The sequence below is a fragment of the Fusarium falciforme genome, chromosome 6, assembly GCF_026873545.1.
Source record: "Fusarium falciforme chromosome 6, complete sequence".
NCBI lineage: Eukaryota > Fungi > Ascomycota > Sordariomycetes > Hypocreales > Nectriaceae > Fusarium > Fusarium falciforme.
The window spans coordinates 984,057-996,660 of record NC_070549.1 but is presented as its reverse complement, the minus strand read 5'-3'; the positions used below and the strand labels follow the sequence as shown (position 1 = coordinate 996,660).

The following is a 12,604-nucleotide window of genomic DNA, read 5'->3' as shown; positions in this document are numbered from 1 at the left end:
TAAGTTCATGGAGACCCGACGGCACAGACCCCCCTCCACCTTGCAACTGGGGAGGTTGTGCCGTTGTGGTGCATTGGGAGTTGTAGGTCTGTTGCTGGGGGCAGCCAGCAGCTTCACTTCCCTCATTATTGTGAGGAGTTGGTACTATTGGTGGTTAACTTGTAGCTATCACCCTCGCCCGTGTAGCGGGGGTTGGTTGGCTACTTGTTAACCATCCAACAGTACCTCTTCCTCACTCTAATGGGATTGTGGGGTTGCTGGCTGTCCACATGAGAATACAACGATGGTGAAGAAGAGGGCGGATGGAGGACAAGGGGCTACGGCCATTTAATTATATATGTTTGGTTTTTTACAGATAGAACCAGAGGGAATGTAAAGGGTTGACGATTGCTGAATCTTTGTTTCCTTTGCCTGACTGCATTACCATGATGTTTTCTGAACTTCTTTATGCTAGGAAATTCGAAATTTTTATTCAAGACTTGGTTATGGGAGTATTGTCTATTGTGCCACTGTTAGGCCTCCTCACGTCTGATCACGATTCGCTACGACACGCCCAATAACCCGATAAGATGACCTCAATCTCTCGTGTTTGCACCGAACTGGCAACGGGTTCTTTGACTGGCTGCATAGAAGCGAGGCAATGACACTTGGAGACTACAGCCGTCAGCTGCCCGTCGTCAACTTCCTCGACGTCGGTGCCCGCTATGCTAATGCGCCGTTGTGAAAAGCTCTCCAGCTCAGCAATTTCCAGCAGAAAGGTTCTTTATTTCAGGCCTTACCTTGACCTGTTACCAACCACTGCGACAACACACCAAGGGGTTGGCAAGCCCGAAGACGTGGGGAGGGAATGACCCGGTCTGAGTGTGCCTTTCTTAGGTATGATTTTATGTAGAGAATTACAATCGCAGCTCACTTCTTCCCCATGGCGTGTGTGCAAAATAACTAGTCCTTGCCCTGGCCGCACACTGAAGAAACTGGCGCCGTGAAACGACAGCACGGCGGAGAACGACCTCCGGTGGACAAGCAGTAAGGCATCGGCGGGATCAGGCATCCAGATAGCGGTATCAATGGGTGTTTGTGCATCCTAATGACCTCGTGCAGTGCGTAGCCGAGCAGGTTAGCGAGGACTCGGGCAAACACGCGCAGACAGACAATGGGACATCTCAAACTTCTAGCTACCGATCTCCAGGCATCTAAAGACCATCATGTTGTTCGTTTGCAAGTTTTGAGGCCCCAAAAGATTCCTAATGTGCTGTGTGGTGCCCTGATCGGTCGTGCACCCCCCTTCGGCACAGGGCCACAGGCAGAGGCACTCTCCTCTCTCAAAAGGGCAGTGGCAAATTCTGTGCACCTTCCTCCTCCTCCTCCTTCTTCTGACAAAAAGCCCCCTCTCCCCTCCCCACCATCCTTTCGTTCTTCTTCTCTCCTCCATCAACAACAGCTTGCAACAGCCTCCTTTTCGGCTGCGGCCTCCTGGCCGCCCCCCGACAAACCCCTCGTCGCACTTCTCCGAGGCGGCCCCCCCTCCTACTCAGCGAGATATGAGTATTCAACAAGGACCCTGCTCCCGTGGTGTTGTGTCCATGGGAGGGACGGGGCAGGGCCCTTCCACCAAGAGGGGGGGCCGCCTCCTCGCCGAGTTCGCATTGGTATTGTGAGTTTCTTCTGCTTTTTTTCATTGTCGTTGCTACTAGGAGCTGACCAAGGCAGTGAATCATGTTGTTCAAACTCTGGCCCGGGGTGCTCCGGCCCAGCACCCTGGGCCACTGAACTCTCACCCACCATTGGGAGGCGCTCCCTCCTTCAACGGCCAGGCGGCTCTGCTCCCTCTTCTCCCACTCGCGGATTCCACTATTGCGGCCTCGAAACCAGCGCCATGGGGAAATCCAGATGTCTTTCTTTGTGAGTACACTCCACGGATGATGCTTGCTAGAAACATCATGTCCCCCTTGACCTCTCCTGCTCCCCTGTTGTGTCTCTTAGCAATTCCTTCTCCTTAGTACAAGGTTCTACAGACGTTCGATTCCATCGATGCATTCTTCACACCTATCCTAAGATCTTTGTTCACTTCCTTCGTTCCCCTGGCTGAGCTGAGCTGGCCGCATTGCAACAGTCCAGCACCTGCACAGCAACCAGACACTCCCACCACAAGGAACATGCTCTTCGATCCTTTCTCATCTCTCTATTTCTCCTTCCGACCTTTGTATCGTCGACTGGCCAAATCTGTCTTCAGTTATCCTTGATACCAGAAAGTGGAATCCTGCGTCTTCCTTTTGCAGCTTCTTCGGCTCAGTTAGTCTCGATTCCCTTCTCACACTTGGATCTTTGTTGTTCTCTAGATATCAGCTAACGTGGACAAAGAAGGCCAAGTCCACCAAGCTCGCATGCTGTACTTCCAGACGGCGCGGCCATCGCCCAGCGATAAAGTAGCGAGTCGTCTTCTTGTCATCTACCAATCGGCACAGTTATCCCATCGAGGGCCGGGCTTCAACTATAACAAAGAACACAATGCCTACTCCGTCACTCCCAGTCAGCCCGCGCACTGTTGGACATGAGAATCCCTGAGCCCCTTGTCCAACCTCCATCTATCTCCTCCCCCAAAAGTCACGTCGAATCTCTTCTTCTTGTCGGTCAGATTCCCGCCCTCTGAGGCTAGTCTATCACCTCGATTGTCAGAGTTGGCACCCCTAGCCTTGCTGTAGGGGTTGTGGAGGATACCTTCTCCCAACCTTGAGAAGCCCCCAATACAGTAAGTGTTATCCTCAGCCCAGTAAATTCTTTGAGATTTTCCATCCCCTCGTTGTTCCTAGTCTCTCCTTCCTCAATTTGCTAACATGAAATAAGACGTGTTCCTCAACACCGTCCTTGAGAACTAGGAGCTAGCCTCTACGACAAGTAGGTTTGTTGCCTGGACTTGGACTTACACCCAACCATACTAACTCTGTGTCAGGATCCGGGATTCCATTGTGTTAGGGCTCACGGACAATCCTTCTCGTCGCTGCTCTACTTTTCCCCTTAGCAGTCGGGCTTATGGCACCATACCTTTATGTCGTCCCAAACACGTTTCCCGCTATCCCCGAGACCTCCATAACCACGAACGACTTCCATCCTGTCGACCCTTCGTTTGTCCCAGAGACGGACCTCCGTTGCGAGATCGCGAGGCTCGATGACCATCAATCGATCGATAAATCAGCCTGCGAGTTTTCCATCAGCGTTCTGGGCCTCGAGACGTGACAGGCCTATCTCGTCTACCGATCCAAGGAAATCGACCTCCCGCAGGACCTGCTCGGCAGTTGCCCTTCCACCAGAGCCCACTTCAGCCAGGACGACCTCGTCAACCCGCACCTTCACATTGTTGATCTCATTGCCGTCTCCAACAGAGGCCATCAGCCACAATAGCAAAAGACACAGTTATCAGGAAGGCATCCATAGATGCAATATTCGGCCTTTATTATAGTTGAAGCCCGGCCCTTGATCGGTTAACTGAGCGAATAGATAATCTGTGGCCGGTCTTGTTGAGTATGAAGAGGCTATCAGTCACAATCACGAAGAACACGGTTATCAACCGCCCTCCGTCTTCCCCTTCAACTTTAGAACGGTGTCCCCGCCGAATTAATGGAGGCTGTCATCCTCCTCTGCGACGGCCTCATATGTGACAGCCTCCCATCCATTTGATCGAGCGATTGTGTTGTTCCCTTCTCGGTGCGCATTAAAAAGTCTCGTTGCTTTGAGCTCCAGTCTTACTTGTTATTCAATCATCCCTTGATCAAAGCAGATGTTATGTTTCAGGACTTTACCCAACATCCTCGTGAGCCTACTCACTAGCGGCAAAGTACGCAAACCAGCGTATGTCTAAGTGAGGAAATGCGCCCCGCCAGCTCGAGACATTGCCGCCTAGGAAATCCAAGTGAGGATGATATCGATGCGTTCTCCCAGCAGCCAGAAAAACCACGGCTAGCCACTCGCCCTCTATTGATCAGAAAAAGCTTCTTTAACGACACATTGCCTATCAGTTTGCAGTCAGGTCAAGACCCCCCCGGACAGCCCAGGTCATCAAACTCGAAGACTCCAGGTTGAGATGACCCCTATTGCAGAGAACTTTGGTGTTTTGAAGGATCTTTTCAGTTATGCTTATTCTATGGGCCTTGATAGTCTCTTTTCCGGCATATTGAGGAGGCTTCGTGTTACTTGAGAGGCTTTCGGCAGCATCAACTCTACCTTCTTTCCTCGCGCCTTCAAGCCACCCTTCGTCCAGGCTATCCATTATCTCAGGACTCGGAGAAGCGACACACGAGTAAGTGCCCCGAAGCCTCGAATAGAGAAAGACACAGTTTGTTGACAACTAACAATGGAAAGCAGAGTGGAAACACCGAATCCGAGTCAAATCTCGAAAGGCCAGAGAAGCAGCGACATGGGCATCATCGAACACGAATCAACCTGAGATACGGGGAGAACCAGACGGCCACGATCTTCATAATCAATTGCGCCCAAGAATGAACGAAAACTAGAAACCCTCCGTCGTAGGTGACCTTGACCAGGCCGCCAACTAGCCATGAACACCCTCCAGCAGAGCGACGACTTTTCACATTTCCACCAGTCTAACCCAAACTACTTTTTAACTTTAACGCTCTTCTCACATAGTATGGAAATTTCTATACGACTCGACACCCGAAAGTACAAAAGTATCCTCTTTCGCAGCTAGGAATTATTCCGCGCGCCTGAGGGGCTGGCGGGGCATCTTCACGATATTGTCCTTGCGCCGTGAATTTCTAGCAGCTAATCGCCCATCGCATTTCACGACGTCAATTGATAGCCCGAGGCTCAATAAGACGGGCATATTTGTGCAGCCATGGAAAGATCATCCTGGTCAGCCAAGGCTAGGAGTAGCCAGTCAAGGAGCACCGCCAAGGACGCCTCGCCGTAAGAGATGCGTCAAAGGAGTTTGGTGTCACCGACTGAGACACCAATTACAGAGATTGACTGACTGTCTATATAATCACCAGGCTGTCGCTGTTTGTTAATCTTCACAACAGTTCTACTCGATCTATACCATCATCATGCCTCTTCCCGACGACGCAAATACCGTCACTGGCGGCTGCTCATGCGGCGCCATCCGCTACCGCATCGCCATCCCTTGTCTTGAGGATAGGCCCTTGCACCCGATGGCACCTCCTTCTTCCAACACACGCCTCCCAACCGCGATTACATGCCACTGCAACGATTGCCGGAGATCAACTGGTGCATTCCTCCCACTTGCCATGGCCGACATCCCAGCCACTATGCTCACGGTATCTGCCATCTCTCCCTCTTCAGAGTCCACCATTGTGAGCGGCCGCTTCCTAGATGTGCTCGCGGAAGACTATGACGCTGAAAAGGCCGACGCGGACCGTCCCCCCTATGTCCCAGGCACGCAAGCCTTCCTCGCAGGAGAAGAAAGCAAAACCTGGATCCGTTTCTACCACACCAGAAGCTGCGGCAAAGCCTGGTCCCGCAGCTTCTGCGGTCGATGCGGAACACACATCTGCTTCCACTTCAAGCTTCTCCCCGAGTACTGCCAGGACGGAAACCTTCCCAAGGATTTCGAGGACGTGTTTCACATCTATCTCGGCACGATGGATCGCGAGTTTCTGGAGAAAAATTGGTTCGCACCTGTTTCAGAGGTCAACTTCAAGCTTGGCACGCCGTTTAGCAAGAGTGTTTCTGCTACGGCCAAGGGGTTGAAGGAGCTTCCGAAGGTTCAGGAGTTTGATGGGGAAGTGACCGAGGAGGAACTGGGCAAATTGGCAGCCTGAGTTGTATACTTGGTCGCTCTCAAGCTGGTGCGGAAAGGCTGGGTTCGGTTCAGTCGAGGGCGTTGGCGTGGTACAGGAGTAGTGGTAAGCGCCAAATGGCTGGCATGAGCGGTTAGTTGGCTGGCTGTTGGGTGTGTTTTCAGGAGCGTTCTCTTCTCTCCAATGTTGAATCCAGCCTGGCTCAGTTCGTCGTGTTTCTCGGGGTGTAAGTGAGCTTGCCAGGTAGATGATTGAACAATGAAGGTCTATGTATTCACCAAGCAATCTGCATTATTCACAAGGATAGGTATCGTATCTGTATCAAAATATTTTCATAATTCTATCATCCATGTACATATCCTCGTAACCATTATGCAATGCCAGTTCTAAAGGACCGTAAATCCATCTAGTTCCAAACCAGCTCTATCCACCCCCAATGCTCTTCTCCCAAACACCAGTCTATCCTGTGGAAGAGATTCTACTTCTGCACACTATACTCGCAGCCAGTAGGCTTCGAGTTCTTGATGGCGCGGGCCGTGAAGGGCACGCAGCCCTTGTTGCCTCCGGGCTGGTTGATACCGACACTGACCCAAATAGACCAAGGGCCATTCTTCATGCTGCTAGGGCAAGCAATGAGACCAGAGCCCTTGAAATTCAGGTTTCCATTCTTGTCAACCTTCCAGCCGGTCTGCTCAGCATTCTTCGGAAGAGGCTGAGCACCGGTGCTGTATCCAAGGATACCCTGTCCCATACCAGAGCGGTCAACCCACATCTGCTGGCGTCGAGGCTTGTCGTAGAGGAAGAGATTCTCGCCGAGGAGCTCAAAGATGGCGTGGTTGTCGGCCGGGCCAGCGGTGCACGAGGCGCCCTGCTTGGCCTTCTTCAGGGTGAGACGGCTCTCGGAGGCCTGGACGCCCGAGAAGTGGATGGGGCTGCCGTTGCGGAGGGTGAGGAGCTCGAACGTGTTGGTGGACTGCTGGGGAGCGGCCGAGACGATGCCGGCGGCGAGGAGGGGAGTGAGGAGGATGGTCTTGATCTGCATGGTGAAGGTGGGTTGTTTTGAAAGCGAGTGGAAAGGTTTGTTGTTGAAAGTAAGTTGGAGGCTTGTGGAGGAGTGATAAGGAGTTGAAGATGCTGTGAGTGATGATGAGTCTTGTTAACATGTCGAACCAACCTTTATATACACGTTCCCATCCACGTCCCAGCCCAACGGAACCTTTTCTCTTGAATGCACTGACGACCCATCACGCGCGCATACCTTGACAGCGAAGCTTAACGGTGGCTGTGGGGAAATACGAGGTCTCGCATGTGGTCTGGACCTGGGGCTCGGGCAGCCCAAGCTGCGGCATTGGGCCAATGTGAGACAGGCGGCACTATTATTAGCACAAGCTATTGGTTTTCGTTTGGGGCTCTGCGATTGGACTGTTTCTTTGAGGCCGTTGGTTCCTTAACTTTGTTTGACGGGAGTGAGATCTGGTGAAGTGATGTCGGTCCCAGCGGTCTGGGACACGACGGCGTAGTATGACAGCATGTTGTAGGTATCAGGTTCGTCTTGAAGCAGAGCTTTGCACATCTACTGGATTTCACAATGTAGGCAAAGCCACACCTCCAGCCACCTATCTTCCTCTGAGATGGTCATCGTATTCCCAACCGTCCAAGAAGATAATCTCATGTACGCTCCCGTCAATGTCCATATCCAAATAATCTCTTCTACCAAACACTCCTCCAAGTCTCGCTCCCACCGGAAAATCATCAGACCATGTCCTCAGCCGCTGCATCGGCTGCCCGTCAGAAAGTGGCGCTGAGGCGTTACGAGCCCAAGATTCAGCAAGCCACGGGTCCGCCTGTGTCATTAGAGACGGCCTGCATGACCCAGTCAATGGCATTGCCAGTGGTTTGACAGTGTTGAATTTTTCAGCTTGATCTGGATTTATACGAGGGCGAAAACTGGCGCAAAAGGCCAAGGAAAGTCGGAGGGATATTTCAAGGATGCTTATATTGCCAAGACATGATATGCAGTGAGATCCTTTTTTTAGGTGTGTCTCGTTGGATGTTTATTCCAACTGCAGTCGACCAAAGCTCCAAGACATGGGCCACGAGTCGAGAGAAATTTTCCATCGTCATGTTCTCGGTGCCCACGCGAGAGATACGCCGAGACACTGGTATGCCTAGAGGGGCTTCATATTGCCGCCGGGCTAAAGAGAGCCCGGAGGTGAACTGATGCTTCGGAAGCTATGCAGTGAGGGTTGGGGCTGGAAATCACGGGACCTGGAGCAAGCAAACAGATGTCGAGTACGTAAACATGCTTTCAGGTGTGTCTGGGCTCTTGGCATCTCACCGGCGGTCGAGCAGCCAGCTGGTTTCTACGCACGTGGACCAAGCAGACTCGCCAGCTTAGTACATAGAAATATTGTGCTGCGCATGGGGACTAAGAGACGGCATGGTGATTCTCGGTCTACTGCGAGCACACTTGGACCAGAGAAGCCAGCCCTCACGATGCATTTTAGAACAACAAGGATGGTGATTTCTTGATTCATTACCACCCGAATTTCGCATAGAGTTGCCACCTTGCTCTCAAGCCCTTGAAGGCAGATACATGATCAACGTTGCCACCCATCCTCCCTCATATATCTCATGTCTCTCAAGTCTCGCTTAAGTTGCAAGCTCCTTGTTGCCGACCATGTCCCAAGTGGGAACCTCATCGTTCTCAAAGTCGCGGCAGAGTTCGAAGCGACCAGACTTGATCTTGGCATCGACGTACTCCATAGCCTTGTCACGGATGGCGTCCCAGTCAGTGACTGCCTCTCCCAGAGCGTTTTCGTCCTGCATGATGGTCGTGAAGGCGTCCTCGACCCACTTCACGCAGTTCCATCCCTCAGTGTCGTGCTTCAGAGGCGTGTTGTGGAAGATGAAGTTGACCCGGTCCATGGACTTTACCTCGCCGATGAGAACGCGAACAAGAAGCTGAGAAGTCCACCCAGTGGGAATGTCCTGCTCGCAGTACTTCCACATCATCTGGGGCGTGCCATCGATCATCTCGACGCCGTGCGTGACGTGGTGACGAGTAGCACGAGCCTCAGGAGATTCATAGTCTGGACCAGTGATGAAAGCCCAGTGGAATCTGTTCATCGTTAGTATTCAATTACGAGTGTAGTAGGAAGAGAGAAAGCTTACTTGTCCTCCTTGGTGGCCATTCTGGCTCTGCCTCCGCGGGTGTACAAGGCAATGTAGAGACGACCCTCATCCGCCATGTTGATTCGTGTGCTGATGACGTGTGGTGAAGATTGGTTTGTGTACAATGAGATGTGCGCGAGAAGATGATAGTGATGCTGCTTTCTAGAAATCGACGTGATCTCTAGAAGAAATCGAGCTCGTCTCAAGAACAGGTGTGTTTTTGTTCTGGAGATGCGATTTCTAGAATCGATGCAGGTTTTAGAAATGAAAAAGCGAGAGGGGGGTAAAATAGAGAAGCCAAACGCCTGGGTGTGCGCGAACGGCCTACTGATTTCCGGCAAGAAGTGCCTGGCAGCTGGCAGACCAAGCTCACGAACAGTGGACGAACAATAGCCTCTAATAGGACTAGGCCAGCACACTCTACAGCGCTGGATTAAACGACAGCTTGGGTGTTTGAAATTTCCGAGTCCCCCCTCCAGCACAGAGGATGCTTGGAGAACGTGTAACTGAACGCTGAAGGATCTTCCCAAGCCCCATGTTGCCCCTGGTCTCCGTGAGGCTACCTGGTATACTCTGATCTCCTTTCTTCTATCTACATCTATCTTATGTCGGCTGGATATAGTTTCGTGTCATCCATCATTTCAAACTACACCAAGCTCGCACCCTGATATTGGAGCAAAGGCCGGTGTCACAGTTGATGGGAGTCGTATACGCCAACATGCACCCCTTTGCAGGACGAGGTAAGGGGTCCTTGCAGAGAAGAATGTGTCTCACGATATATCAAGTTCAAAATTCTGCTAACGCAGCTTCTCATCCAGATCTAATCCAGTGTTCAAGTCCGTCAAAAGTATCCCTGATAACTGCACCTCCAAATCACCCACCCAACGAACCCGACCCCAGTGATCCAATGGCCCATAGCCCTCCATCTCAACTCCTCTCCTCCCTTTATCCAGACAACAAGGCCATCGCCGATCCTCACGACCGATAAGATGGCAGCAAAGGTCGTAACAGCGTCCTCGTTCCCCTGACGCTGCAGCACCATCAGCGTGAGACCATACGAGATCTCGCGGAGTCCCTTGAAGTACATGAGCGGCGATATTCCACCGGCTTCATGGTCGGCTGGACGAGTTGCTAGAGATTCGAGCGGTAAACCGACATGGCCGTATTCTTTTCGTGGGGAGTAGATGGCCATCAGGCCTCGACCGACACAGGCGCCGCCGAGGATGTATGGAGGGATGGAAGAGAATGTGGTCATCCTAGCGAGACCTCAACGATTGGTTTGGCAGTTTCTGTTGTGTCTGGATGGATGTTCTATCCAATGGTAACAGGATCAATGGTGGAGGGAACGTAAGCAAAAGGTGCAAGACAAATCCCAGTAAGTGTAGAGGTCGACTAGTCTCAATACGAAACAGGTCCATGACTAATCTGACAGACTCCCAATATCATAGGTACTATAATACAACATCAAAGACAGATCTCAGTACCTACAACTTGACAAGCGGCTATTTTCATCTCTGGGTCAGAAAATAGATGCTCTCGAGAGCATTCGATTTGCCCCTGAACCAACCCATTCCACCATCCGAACCAGACCCTCAAGAATCACTCGGCTCCCATCCCTTCTCGGAGGGCGAACCACAGACGAGATCGAACCATAAGGAAATCTCAGCATGGTCCAGTGTGCTAACACTTTCCGAAACGCTCCCGTCAAAGAGGTCACACAGGGGTTGGCCAAGGTGACCATAAGAGAAGGAGAAGGACTTGCAACTAGGCTCGGCGTTGGCTCTGTCCTGAACATGCATGTCAGTACTATTAACGGAGCTGTGGGAGAGCTTGGCTTACCTTGCATCTCTGATAGCAACCCTCGATGGAAATTGGCACGCCCGGTCGCTCCTCGCTGAACTCGTCAGCCGGCGAGATTGCTCTGCGCGAGCCGTTGACCTCGCAGTGGACATTTCTTCTGATAGGAGGGCCATCCTGGAAGGATCTCTTGGCCATTGTGACGACGATCTCCTCCTCCGTAGTTGTGGTGGAAGTAGGCGCTGCAGTTGTCGAAGGCGTCTCGGTAGTGCTGAAGGAAGTAACCGTCTCTGTAGTAGAGGCAGTTTCGGTGGCGCTGGAGATGGTGGTTTCTGTACGAGAGGCCACCTCAGTGGAAGAGACTGTTGTCAAGCTGGTTTCGGTGCCTGAACTTGTTACGGTCTCAGTTGTGACGGATGACTGTGGGATGCATGGACCAGCAGAAGAGCCTGTCGCAAGGGACATGGCTGCAATGGCAACCAGGAACTTGTGGGACACCATCTTGAGAACCTAGTTAAGAACGAGTGTAGGATTTGTCGAAACCTAAGCGAGGGAGTCGAGGGGATAAGCAAAACACTTGCTCAACAGCTGCAGCTGTAACTCTTATAAGGTCGTGCACCCCAACGACCAACAACGTCTCCCTGTGATCGTGGCGTGGACTACAGTCAATAGTCTCGGGACGCAAATTACTTCCGGATGTAACCTAAGCTGGAAGAGGTATGGCCAACCAATGCCAAGGTTCTGGGGACCAGGTTCAGCCACTCATAGAAAGGCTAGAACCGCCATTGCTTCTGTCATTGCTTTTATAAGCAGCAGAACCAACAAACATATCAGATCCGGGCAAATCACAATATCCAAAGGATGCTGGTCCAGGACCTCATTTCTCTCCATGACGCAAACCCCGGCAACCAGCCAGGATGCTACGAGGTTAAATTACTTTTCAATGAAGCAAACCCCTTTCTCCTGTTACTTCTCTGATATCTGTTCAAAAAGGCAGTCGTCCTGAGCTCCTTGCCACCCAGAAAGGCCTTTCTGTTCTTGAGCATAAGAAATCTGATTCTCCAGATACTAGTTGCCATGCGGTCGTCAACGCCACTGGAAAGGATCTAGCTGAGAGAGTCCAGCTATGCAGTCTCTCAACTCTAGACCTCCAAGTTGCCAGGCTTATAAGAGCGAAGTGCGACAGCCTACGTTCTTCCTGAGGATTGATAAATTCAAGATAGACTTCGGTTCTTCTATTATTGAAACTCACCTTCTTTATCACCGGTGCCTGCTCTAGATCGCCTACGTTTGTTTCTTGCTCTTGCTAGGCTCTCTACTTGACCTTTTTTCTTAAACTCAATATGGTCTCAAGTGTAATCATTGTGCCGGTTATCAAGTTTAGGGGGCCAACTGATATACACGTATGTTGAGCAGCATAAATGACCTAATTGCCTCGGTACCTGTTGAAAGGTATCTTTCACTTCTGCCCCTGGCATAGTAGTCCATCGTGTTCCACAACGTAACATCACGCTTTATCAAGGTGGTCAGTGAACCTTTCGTCGTTCGACTCCTTCATGGAGTTTACAGAACCTCACGCGAGGTCTTGGCCCTTCTCAAAGGACTCTTTCAGGAGTTTTGTTTAATCGTATCTTTTTTTGTCAGAGATTCTCCCTACCATGTCTGTTCAAGACAAAGATTCAATTGGTCTTCTAACGGAGTAGTGACTGGTTAAGAACCCTACCCGATGGCCCTGTATGACGCCACGAGTTCATCACACATATCAGTCAAAGGCCTGGCAAACTCGGGTCAGAAGTTCCCTCAAATGTATGGAACTGGTTCATTTTACCCTCTTCACCAATTGGCCATGATATCTTCCGACT

At 51.3% G+C, this 12,604-nt stretch overlaps 3 protein-coding genes across 3 annotated transcripts; 1 reads left to right on the top strand and 2 right to left on the bottom strand.

The window, feature by feature from the left end:
* Positions 1-5,057: 5,057 nt before the first annotated feature.
* NCS54_00785900 (Hypothetical protein) lies at positions 5,058-5,792 on the top strand (the record flags this gene model as incomplete). The annotated part of the gene is made up of 1 exon (XM_053153264.1): positions 5,058-5,792. One exon carries the CDS (start codon positions 5,058-5,060, stop codon positions 5,790-5,792), a length of 735 nt encoding a protein of 244 aa, XP_053009239.1.
* A 457-nt stretch (positions 5,793-6,249) lies between these two features.
* NCS54_00785800 (Hypothetical protein) lies at positions 6,250-6,915 on the bottom strand (the record flags this gene model as incomplete). Its single annotated transcript, XM_053153263.1, has 1 exon — positions 6,250-6,915. Exon 1 carries the CDS (start codon positions 6,811-6,813, stop codon positions 6,250-6,252), a length of 564 nt encoding a protein of 187 aa, XP_053009238.1. The 5' UTR covers positions 6,814-6,915.
* A 1,508-nt stretch (positions 6,916-8,423) lies between these two features.
* Positions 8,424-9,022, bottom strand: NCS54_00785700 (Hypothetical protein; the record flags this gene model as incomplete). The annotated part of the gene is made up of 2 exons (XM_053153262.1): positions 8,424-8,892; positions 8,946-9,022. 2 exons carry the CDS (start codon positions 9,020-9,022, stop codon positions 8,424-8,426), a joined length of 546 nt encoding a protein of 181 aa, XP_053009237.1.
* Between the last annotated feature and the right edge of the window lie 3,582 nt (positions 9,023-12,604).